The sequence below is a fragment of the Pteropus medius genome, unplaced genomic scaffold, assembly GCF_902729225.1.
Source record: "Pteropus medius unplaced genomic scaffold, Ma_sr-lr_union100, whole genome shotgun sequence".
In the NCBI taxonomy this organism is placed as follows: domain Eukaryota; kingdom Metazoa; phylum Chordata; class Mammalia; order Chiroptera; family Pteropodidae; genus Pteropus; species Pteropus medius.
This window is the reverse complement of record NW_024354500.1, coordinates 20647177-20659222: the sequence shown is the minus strand read 5'-3', so window position 1 is coordinate 20659222 and position 12046 is coordinate 20647177. Positions and strand designations below refer to the sequence as shown.

General features: G+C 36.6%; 2 protein-coding genes across 4 annotated transcripts in view; one reads left to right on the top strand and one right to left on the bottom strand.

Annotated features, from left to right (window-relative positions):
• Positions 1 to 4161, top strand: part of SMAP1 (small ArfGAP 1) — a 123146-nt gene extending 118985 nt beyond the window's left edge. For all 3 annotated transcript variants that reach the window (XM_039853234.1, XM_039853236.1, XM_039853235.1), the window contains 2 exons: positions 758 to 1065; positions 3204 to 4161. In XM_039853234.1, coding sequence (XP_039709168.1) covers positions 758 to 1065; positions 3204 to 3338 — 443 coding nt within the window. In that variant the 3' untranslated portion in view covers positions 3339 to 4161. The remainder of the gene's footprint in view (positions 1 to 757; positions 1066 to 3203) is intronic.
• B3GAT2 (beta-1,3-glucuronyltransferase 2) overlaps positions 2858 to 12046 on the bottom strand; it is a 60547-nt gene continuing 51358 nt past the window's right edge. Inside the window, exons 3-4 of the mRNA XM_039853237.1 lie at positions 4794 to 4942; positions 2858 to 4711 (exon numbers count right to left, since the gene is read on the bottom strand). Coding sequence (XP_039709171.1) covers positions 4625 to 4711; positions 4794 to 4942 — 236 coding nt within the window. The 3' untranslated portion in view covers positions 2858 to 4624. The remainder of the gene's footprint in view (positions 4712 to 4793; positions 4943 to 12046) is intronic.

The window sequence follows — 12046 nt, the reverse complement described above, 5'->3', positions numbered from 1 at the left end:
GACATGAATGAAGCATTAGAATTAAAAAGCAGATATAGGATTCACAAAACTTTATTCATTTAGAATTAACAAGGTGTTCACATATCACTTAATATTGTTTTACAGGCTTATAGAACATAGTTTTGAAGTTATTTAAATTTGATTTGCATGAAGTTTATAACTACAGTATATTTTCTCTGCAGGTAAACAATACACAGTCTGAATTATCACATGAATTCCAAAAATGGTTTGAGGTTTTTAAAATAATTATAATGAAATACTAGCACAGTAAGATTTATTGTTTACATAGTTTTAATCTGTCTGATCATTTCCCTTAAAATAATGAGCTTCATCTCACACATGACTGAAATTATGACATCCCAGCTGCTTCCATTAAAGCTGTACATAGTGAACTCTCACCTGTGTGTTTGGGAGTGGGAGACAGTGGTGCAAGTCAGCAGAAACAGCACGTAATCTCATGCTACATAGTCCGGTCTTCACAATGGATATTTTATGTAGCTATTACAAGATTTATTTATTCTAATTAAGAGCTCAGGTTCATAACTGATTTGTGTGCATGCATTCTGGAAGTAACCAGCTCTGAGATTGTAGGTGTGAGTTGGTCTGAGCAGTAGGAGCAGCCAGACGAGAATTAAATTTTTACTATGGGTAGTCCAGAAAGCCGGTAATCCTTTTTCTGTGGTTGTAGAGGTGATTGCAGCCATAAACAATAGTCATTCTCTTAGTTCATTTTCTTTTCATGCTTCTTATGATGCAGGTGTGTTTATGGGACCCACAAATATACCATTTACCTCACAAGCCCCGACTGCATTTCAAGGTTTTCCATCAGTGGGTGTACCTGTGCCTGCAGCTCCTGGCCTTATAGGAAATGTGATGGGACAGAGTGCAAGCATGATGGTCGGTATGCCCATGCCCAACGGGTTTATGGGAAATGCACAAACTGGTGTGATGCCACTGCCTCAAAATGTGATTGGCCCCCAAGGAGGAATGGTAGGACAGATGGGTGCAACCCAGAGTAAATTTGGCCTGCCGCAAGCCCAACAGCCCCAGTGGAATCTCTCGCAGGTAGGGGTTATTTACTCTCCACCTTACTAAAAATCATTTATTTTCTAAATCGTTTTAATTTGTATTTAAATTTGGCAGAATTGAGTAGGGATAATGTTGTATAAGGTCAAAATTGTCTATCATGAAATTATATCAAATAGAAAAATTAAGCTATCATTTTCTCTAGATTTATTCTGTAAAGAAATGTTAAGCATTTAAATTTCAGATTATAAATACTATAATGGTGAACATCCCTAATCTGTTTGTAATAGCTAGAAATTATCTTGGGTGTCTTAGGAGATTCCGTCTGCCACATTTGAAACTGGCAGCAAGTTTAAGCCAGCTCACTGGCGGAGTGTTGTTTTATAGTCCACTTAGACCAGGCAACTTGTCTTCACTAATTGTTTTGTAACGTTCACAAATTGGATAAAAATCCAGTACCATATACTCAAAGCACTGTTTTGTGAGGCTGTTCTCTGTGTCCTATGGCTACTGCCCATGATTAAAAAAAAAAATCTTTCAAAAACCTTTGTAAAGTTTGTACTTATCTTATAAATACGACTATGTTAAAAAGACTACCCACTAGTTCAAGAATTCCCATAAGATAGGAACAAGTCCATATGTCTCAGATATCCCTTCATATTATAAAAATTCTATTTCTAAGTTAGTTTAGAGCCGAAAGATGACATTTTGGTTTGCCTCTTTCAAATCCATTTCTATTTTAGATGTGCTGTTCTGACTTTTTTATGGCTTCATAGAAAGGCCCTTAGAATTGGGTTCATGGTCCTGCTCCTCTTCCCTTTACATCTCCTATTTGATGTTCCTCTAACATTTGGTGATCTTGGCTTTTCTGTTCTGGATAGCTCTTTTACCTTGAGAGCATTCAAAGAATGGTCTGTAATGATTTCTAACTAACTTTAGCAAAATCACTATATGTCTCATGTTTGCTCCAAGTTTTTACTGTCACTATTTAAAGGAATAACTCTATAACATTGGTCTCTACTCTCTGGGAATCTCAAAAACATTAAGTACCAGATGGCATTAACAGCTTTTGTGAGTTGATATGCTGAAGCACACCCAACTCAGGTTAAGGTGCTAGATGGACCAGTCAGGAGTTAATGCTGGTCCTTACTTCTAGGCATGCTGATGCTGTTCTCCAGCACTCCCTCCATAGGATCTATTGGCCAGTGACAGGTGGTTAAACTATCCTTTAGTAGGTATCAGAAGTGATCTGCTCCTGCAGATGCTTACGTTTCATCAGTGATATGATTAACATCATTGTCTTTGAAAAATGAATGAACTTTATTAAGAATACAATCCAACCCTGAGCATAGCTTTTGAATCTACTCTGTACTTTGTGGTAAATCCTCTTGCCTTTTCATCACCTGTCATCAGTCTTAGAGGTATGAGAACTACAGGAAAAGGGTTAAGATGCTTATATACATGTATTATTCCAGTCTGGAGGGAAAAAGCATTTATCTTATACCTTAGATCATACAATAAAATTAATTTTGGATGTTTATGTGGTTAGCTAAGCAAAAGAAATATGTATGCTTTATGACTTTTAATATTTAGAAAGTACATATGGCCATTTAAGACTTTAATAAAGGCAGAATAGCAGCTATTATGCACAATTCATAATTTTTGAGTATTTATACTTTCTAAAATTTCCTTAGTCTTTAGTAGTTAAAGCACTATAAATAGTTGAAAATTAGAATATACTCATATAGTTGGAAGTTAAAATAGTGGACTCATCATATACCTAAATTAGAATTCAAAGATTGCTGTGGTACTTTTTTTTCTGTTTGGGGGATAAGAAATTGAGTCTAGAATATAAATATGATTGAGATCACTTCATGAACAGTGCTACAAAGTAGAAGGAAACAAAGAACAAGAAGAGAACAGAATAGCTTCAGAGTTTGCTTTCTGAAGAGAAATAATTATATGGTGGTCTGCTTTTACCCCAGGGCTTTGACTGATTTTCTCATTGATAAAAAATACTATTTATAGTAATTGCTATGAAACCTCAGTATCTCTTTGAATCACTTCAAAAAGGCAGCTAATAAAACAAGGTAACTATTAAAAATGTCTAACTGTGGTTACAGGAAAAAATTAAGAGCTTAAACTAAGCCTTTTATATATATTCATATGTTTCACAGATGAATCAGCAAATGGCTGGCGTGAGTATCAGCAGTGCGAACCCCACGGTGGGTTTTGGCCAGGCCCCCAGCACAGCAGCAGGATGGCCCGGAAGCGCCTCGGGTCAGACTCTCAGCACACAGCTGTGGAAGTGAACACTGCACTGCAAGTTTCATCCAGAACTACCACCTGACATTCCTTGCTAAAATGCATCTAGTTCCCCTGTTTGTTCATGTACATAATTTTTTTTTCCCCATTTGTTCATATTAAGAATTATCTGATTGACCGTGTTGGTCTGTGCTGATTAAATCTAATGTGGTGAAAAACAGGTTGAAAAACCATTTTATGTCCAGGGCAGCTTTGCTCATATTTCCCATGACTTCCTAAGCCACATTATTTGAGAAGCTGCTCAGTCAACTTGCATAATCAGTTTTACTCTCAGTAAAATTATAGGTCTAATGTTTGCATATAAGGGAAATAGTTATCATGTTAGTAATACCTCTAACAGTATAAACCCCATCCTCAAATTAGCCAGTAATCCCGTAGGAAGGTACTGTATGATCAAATGTTTTAATCATATAAATAGAATGTAAATGTATCACTGAGCACTGTTTTCTAGTGTATCAAAATTCTTTTATTTCATCGTTCACTTCACTGTGCTGTTGTTATGATGTGCTTAACAGGGAACGTGGTTAGTGAAAGGAATATAAACCTGGATGTTACTATAAAATTTAGCTTAACAGATATTTAAAGAATTCAAATTCTATCTGCCTCTTGTAATTTGGATCTCTTCTTATGTACATAGTGCTAACATGAAGACCTTTCTCTGCACTATATGCAAACAGGGTAACTAAATAAACAAAGCCACTTTCAATCCTTGAAGGTATATCCAGGTTTATGATGGTAATTGTGTTTACATTTTATGGTGCCTAGTATTGACAAAATGTTCTATCCCTATATTAAACAGATGAATCCACAGCCCTTTTTTTTGTGGGTTTTATTTCCTACAATGTATACTGCCACCACCTTACAAAAATTACTTAACGTTGCAAAGTTAAGAATCGGGGACATTTAGTTGACAAAATACCTGTCATCTGTTTCTAAAACCTGTTCAGTTCTGCCAATTATAAGACCAAATGGGAAAAAAAAAAAAGTATATGAGATACTCAGAATGGTACATTGCAGTGTCATTAGCTGTACTGTACAAAGATCTTCCAGTTTAGTTGTGGAGAAAACATGCAGAACAAATGAAGACAAAAACATTTCATATCATCATCCAGCTAGTTTGTTAACTGACAAGCTCTGTTTAAATAGATGTCCATCAGATGTCAATAAAGGCTGTTGTACTGAAGTAAAATGAACAGTACCTGAATGGTCTGCAGCCTAACCTCCAAACGTCCATGTCCTCCGGCCAGGCAAACTGCACCGCTGCTGCTTCTGCTTACACCTCGATCTTCACTGTGTCAAGGTGGTACTTTGGCTCATTGGCTAGATTAACCTTCTCTGTCCGAGTGTGCCACACAAGAACCTAAAGGGGAGGGAAATCTTTTGGGTAGCCAGACCATTAACTCTGACACTCAATGAGATCAAGCATTATAAGTGAAACATACCTTGGTGCAGTTATTTGCTTTTGGTTCTAGTTCTTCAACTGTCGTTATCTGTTTTAGAAAGTCAGATTCTTGCATCCCTGGCTGGGATCCACGGCGCTTAAATACAGCTTTTGGATTGGACAAGATGACTTGAAGGCTTACAGCAAACCCTTTGTGAGAAGTTAAAAAAAAACTAAAGTAAAATATTGGTGTACTTCTCATTTTTCTCCATAATTTTGGTCACATCAAAAACAATTTTTTATATGCTTACTATGTGCCAGGTCTTGGTTTACAAAGTTGAATAGGAACATTACCTGACCAGCCTCAAAAAGAAAACCAATCATTATAGTGTAGTGTATTCAGTGCCATGGCAGAAGTGTGTGCACAGCGGGGAGGGAGGCATCTGCCTTATAAAGTCTGGTCTGTTAATAATAAAGGGTGAATTCTGTAAGCTGCTGTTTCACAGAGGTAATCATACCCCCAACCCCCTACATTTGACACTCTGGGAACAACTAAGACTTAAATGTAGCTGAAGAGCGTACAGACTTACCCTGACTCTCCTTAAGGTATGTGAGAGCCTGCCCATTTTGCCTGTACTTTAACATCTTTTTGTATGCTTTATCAAAACCTGCTCTTGATTCTACTTTGAGTTCAGAAGACTAAGGACTAGAAGTCAGCTAGTACATGAATAAAAATAATCATTTGGTTTAAATTTCCAATTTGGTTCAGTGAAGATACCAGGCCATTTAATAAATTTGTATTTTACTTTTCAAGGAAACAAATTAGTGTCCGTTTCCTTCAACAGTTTGGTCATATGAAAACTCATTACTATTTAATCTGTAGTTAAAGGCTTAGTTATTAAACATTCTACAAGCCATTTCAGCAAATAATTGTTACAACCTTTGGAATTGAAAGTCTGAAGCCCTGGACCACTGCTCTTAATGGTTAAGCAGACACTGTAAAGTTAGGCACCCTCCCAGAGTTAAAGCTGCGAAGACCAATCCCCAGGAACATAGCAAATTTTGCCCTTTTCTACATTAACTGATTTCTGCTGCTTTTTGCAAAAGTACAGTTAGTAAAGTTAAGTATCATGTGATACCAGGCAGGAATGGGCGAGCTGTGAGAAAGCCACAACTGTGTTCTCGTAACATTCTGATGCTGGGCCCAGTATCTTCCACTAATCCTAGAGGAAGGCAGCACATTCCAGAACACTGAATCTGGAATTAGAAGCCTTTTGTTCTTGCCTGGGTCGAGTCACTTAACCTTTCTTGATTCTGAAACTTCCCTATTGCCTCATCTGCAAGGGGTGTGATACCTTCTCAACTCTATGTCTGATGTAACATTAGTGAATGGAAAGACTCCACTAAATGCAAAGCACTTTTCAAAAAATACAGTATATAAGTAAAAATGCCATTATAAGTGTTATTATGAGGGATAGGTGGTATTAGCCACCATTTATGACCAGAAAATAGTATTGACGGGAAAAGGGTTTGTGAAAGTTCTGGGTGGCAGAACCAGGCCACCTGCATTTCCCACCACTTTGCTAACAAGTCTGAAGCCTCCTCAGACGTACCTAGAACAGCCACAGGCCTCCTCAACAAAAAGCCAAAGGTTCAAATTAACAAAAAAAAAAGTGACTTTTCTAATTAGTCAACTCAGATTTTAGTATTAGATTCCTCGCTGTTTTCCATGTGCTTATAAATAAGCTTCATCCTTTCTTAGCTGAGAAATCTGCCCTTCTCAACCACACTGAAACTGCTGGTATATTTCTCACATGGCTTCAAGGTACTGATTGTATTTCCCCATTCTAATAAAAATATGGCACCCAAATTGTGCAGAAGTCATTCTGAAAATGATATGAAGCCACTTTGATCTAATTTCCTTCATGTTCCCCTAAGACTTTAACAGTCATCATCATGACCACTCAAGGATTCAGATTAAGAGTATTGCTTTCCTTGGCTTAGGAATGTCCTAGCTCTTAGAGCAGTCATATGGCAAAATCTATAATTTAAAGCAAAGCTGACAGCCAGTTGTGAAGCTAATCATGGTTTGCTACAAGGTCCCTTTCTGGCCTCACTAGAGAATGGGGTGCACTTGGAAGGCCAGTACCCCAAAGAGATTTCAGTGGGTGGCTCACCATAGCAGCAAAGAAGTTTTCTAATAAAAAGGGGAAGGGGCCAGTTCACATGTGCTTCACTGTTACTTCCATTTTCTTCGCTATGCCCCAGCCATACCCCAGCTCAGTGAGCTCTTCAAAGGAGGCAAATCATAGCCTGCAGGAAGGAACCACATGCTAACTAGGCCAAGCCCTGGGGTGCCCTGGGGAATCATCTGACCTGTTGTGAAGCCTAGGAGTTAGAGTTCTCCCTCTGAAAGTGGGACAAGGAGATTTTGGCTCTTAACCATGTATATCGGGTTTTCTTCATTTCCAAGTATTTATTCCTCAAGGATTACATATACTCTTCCTTTTTTAGTGAAATTAATTTAGCTTTAAAGATGTTTGCAATGACTTTTGAGATACAAGGAAGAGAAGCCTTACAAAAATCATAGGAGTAAAACTGCCCCGGTCTATTGTGTAAAAAAATAAAATGCAAGTAAAAACTGGTTCTCCACTGTGAACACAGGATTTCCTTCCTGACTTCTTTAAGTAAAGTAGGGTCGGGTAGGGATATATTCCCTCCCAGTCAGGGAAAGAGTCTGCCTCAATATATGCTTATTGATTAATGAGTAGAAACAACATTTGTAAGACATTCAAAGTTCAACAAGCCATTTCCACTTGGGGACAAGGAGCAACAAGGGCTGGGTTTTCCCTACTGTCTTAACTAAAAACCAGACAAAACATTTGAAATGATGGTTTCTAGACATTGGAAGAGAGGCACTCAGAACAAGATCTCTGAAAAAAGAAAAACATGAGCCCCACCTTCCAGCCAAAAGCAAGTCAGCAGGCTACAACCTAGAGAGAGCTACAACCTAGAGTGGGGAACTCCCAGGTCCGCGATCTCCTTGCACATAGGAAACAGAATTAAGAATTCAAATTTAGAAAGGCCAAGACTACAAGAATTTGCAGGGCAGAGCGACGAGCTCTGGTGGTCTGTAGAGGGCTCTAATCAAGGCCAACTGAGTCTGATCAGCAAATGCTTGTGAAACTACCCAATGCCCAGGAAAGAACCACTGGAAAGAAGCAGATGGATCCAGTATTGAAGCTTTTACTCAGAGCTGGGAATAGATCACATTCCCACCAGCCAGAGTGGAACTGGTAATAGTTGGGGCATCTGGAAGAGTAGTTGGAAGATTAGTGGGATCAAATTTGCCCTAAGCTAAAGGCTGAGCTGGTTCTGCCTAACAAACTTTGAAAGCAAGCCTGGAAAGGATCAAAATGTTTCCAAGTAACTTAGCTGTAGACCAGAAAAAAGCTTTTATACATGTGTGTGTGTATATATATATACACACACACACCCATATATGTATGTTTATGTGTGTATATGTGTATATAATGTATGTTATACATACTTTATATATAAATATAATTAATATAAATTATATTTTTTCTGGTACTTGGCAACATAAAATTCAAAATGGCTGAGACACAAAAATTACCAGATGTACAAAGAATCAGGAAAATACAATCCCATAATAAAAAGAAAAATCAGTCAACAGAAATGAAGACAGAAATGGCACAATTGCTACAATTACAGCAAATGGATATTAAAACATAAATATACTTCATAAGTTCGAAAAAGTAGGGGAAAAATTAAGTATGCTAAGTAGAGAAATGGAAGGTATAAAAAAGACCCAAATGTGATCTCATTGTGATGAAAAATACAGCATCTATGATGAAAAATACTGGCTGGGATAAATAAGACATTACAGAATAAAAAATGAGTAAACTTGAAGACATAACAATCAAAATTACTAGAAACACCAAAAGCAAACACACACACAAGAATCACAGAAAGGAAAGGAATTTCAGGTAAGAGAGGGGGAGAAAAAATGAAGAAATAACAACTGAAACAGGCTATAGAAGACTTAACACGATCAACTAATTTGACCTGACATTTATAGAACACACCACCCCAAAATGGTTGAATACACAATTGTTTCAAGTATATGTAGGACATTATCAAGATAGGGCATAGGCTGGACCATGAAACAAGTCTCAATAAATTTTAAAGAATGCAAATTGTACAAAGTGTGAAAATATCCAAGGCCCCAAAGTATTGTGAAACTACCACAATGGAATTAACATAGGAATCAATAATATAAAGATAGCTGGAAAATCTCCTAATGTTTGGAAACTAGACAATTCTAAATTAAATATGCATCAAAGAAAAAATCAAAAGGAAATGAAAACAAGACAAAAATTTGTGGGCGGCAACTAAAGTAGTACTTAGATGTAAAGTTAATATTTTTAAAAAGCACTGAACACTTATTAGATAAGAAAGGTCTTAATGACATATGTTCTCACCTTTATATACTAGAAGAGTAACTGAAACCCAAAGTGAATAGAAAAAAGGTACTAATAAATGTAAGAGCCATTATCACTGAAATAGAAAGTACTGAAATAGAAATAGAAAAAAATAGAGATCGGTGAAATCAAAACCATGTCATTTGAAAAAAAAAAGGGTCAATAAAATTGATAAATATCTACCCATAGACACTAATTACCAATACCAGGAATGAGAGAGAAGTATATAGTGCATATTCTACAGACATTAAAATGATAATAAAGGAGTATTATGAACAACTTCATGGCAATAAATTTAACGACGTAGATGAAAGTGGACAAATTGCTTTTGAATTTGAAACACACAAGCTATCAAAGCTTTCTCATGAAGAAACATAATCTGAATAGCTCCAATAAACTATCAATAAATTTATAGTTTAAAATCTTCCCATCAAAAACACAAATGCTTGTGAAACTACACAATGCCCAGGAAAGAACCACCTGCCCACCCACCTCCCACCCTAAACTCTCCAGGCCCAGAAAGTTTTACTGGTAACTTCTACTAAATGTTTAAGAAAGAAAGAACGAAAAATTTCCGGAAAGTAGAAAAGGAAGAAACACTTTTCAAATTCTGTGAGGCCAGCATTACCGATACCAAAACCAGACAGAAACATTACAAGAAAATTACAAACCAACAATTCTCATGAACACAGAAAAATTCTTAATCCAACAATAAAAAAGGCAATAAGTCATGACCAAGTGAGGTTTATCCCAAGACTGCAGTGTTGGTTTAATATTTCAGTATCAATCAAGGTAACTCACCAAAATAAAAGACTAAAAAAGAAATTTAATTATTTCAAGAGATGGAGGAAATGCACTTGACAAAATCCAACTAAAAAAGCCTCTCAACAAACTAATAGAAGTGATCTTCCCTCAGCTTGATCATGAACCCAAACCTTTTGCCAACATTATACTTAATGGTGAAAGACAGTGTTAAACCCCTAAAGACGAACAAAGCAAGGATGTCTGCCTTTGACTTTTATTTAACAATATACTAGAGGTCCAAGCCATTGCAATAAGGAAAACAACAAAAACAAACAAAACAAAAAACCGAAGGAGGGAAAGGAAGGAAGGAAGGATGTGGGGATGAGAGAGGGGGAGAGAGACAGAGACACAAACTGGGAAGGAAAAAGTCCAGCAAACCTCCTAGTCCCCTTCAGCTATATTTAACAATACCAGTAGTGCTTATCAGTTCTTCCTATTGTGTATCAACTTCTTTGTCTCACCTCTATATGCTTATCCCACTAGCACATTCTTTTTTCTAATTACACATAATTTAATTTTGGCAAGGCTGTTACAATTCAAAACTACCTCCAGTTCCCAAAGGATAGTTTCTGGCAACAATATGTTTACAGTCTGGTCACAAGAAAGATACAGCTTTTTTTTTTTCCTTGAACAAATCACTCTGGCTAGTTGTACTATAATACTGGTCTCTTGATACACTTCTGTTGTCAACAGGTATCAGGTAATTTCAAAAGTCCCTACCCACTTTAATAAGAAAAAATTCAATTATCAAATTAAAATGTATACACATACAATAGTCTCAGGAAATTTGTCACAGACAAAAAAATATGTGTAGCACCTCCTGTGTTACTCTAATTCTTTCTGAGATGGCTAACTACTTTTTCATGTATCTTCCCAGCAAACTACACACTGCCTTGGGTGGGGTGGCTGGGGAGGTGGGTGTGGTGGGTGGGTGTGTGTGTGTGTGTGTGTGTGTCTGTCTGTCTCTCTCTCTTCCCTACTTCCCCGCTTTACTGATATAATTCGTATATACTAAAATCTGCCTTTTTAAAGAATACGATTAAGCGGCTTTTAGTATTTATAACTTTGAGCACTATTATTTGAAAAGACTACGCTTTCTCTATTGAATGCTCTTGTACCCTTCACCATAAATGTAAGGGTTTATTTCTGGACTGTCAATTCTATTCTGTTGATTCATATGCTTATCTTTATGCCAGTACCACATCGTCTTTTATTGCTACAGCGTTACAGTAAGTTTTCAAATCAGGAAGTATCTTTCAAATTCCTTATTTTTCAAGATGGTTTGGCTCTTCTGAGTCTCTTGAATTTTAGGATCACCTTGTCCATTTTTACAAGGAGGGTAGCCAGCATTTTGATATTCTGACATAGTTGTGAATGAAATTATTAGTTTCATTTTCAAATTGTTCATTGGCAGTGTATATTAACCCAACTGATTTTCATATATTGATCCTACATACTGCAACTTTACTGAATTCATTTACTTGCACTAATAATTGTGTATGTGTTCCTGAGAATTATTTATGTAAAAGATCATGTTATTGATAGATGGAAATAGTTTTCCTTTTTCCTTTCCAACCTGGATGCCTTTTACTTGCCTAATTGCCCTGGCTACAACCTAAAATACAATGTTGAATAACAGTGTCAAGAGGCGTCATCCTTGTACTGTTCTTGATTTTAGGAAAAAATGTCAGTCTTCATTAGTATGATGTTAGCTGTGGGTTTTTCATAAAAGCCCTTAATCAAATAGAGGAGCTCCTTTCCATTTCTCATTTATCGATCTTCTGTCTAGTGTTTTTATCATGAAAGAATATTGAATTTTGTCAGGTGTTTTTTCTGCATCTATTAATTTGATCATGTGGCTTTTGTGCTTTATTCTGTTGATATGGTGTATTACATTTATTGACTTTGTATATGAACTAACCTTACACTCCAGAAATAAATCCCACCTGATCATGGCATATAATCCTTTTTATATGTTGTTCAAATAACATTATTAGTATTTTGT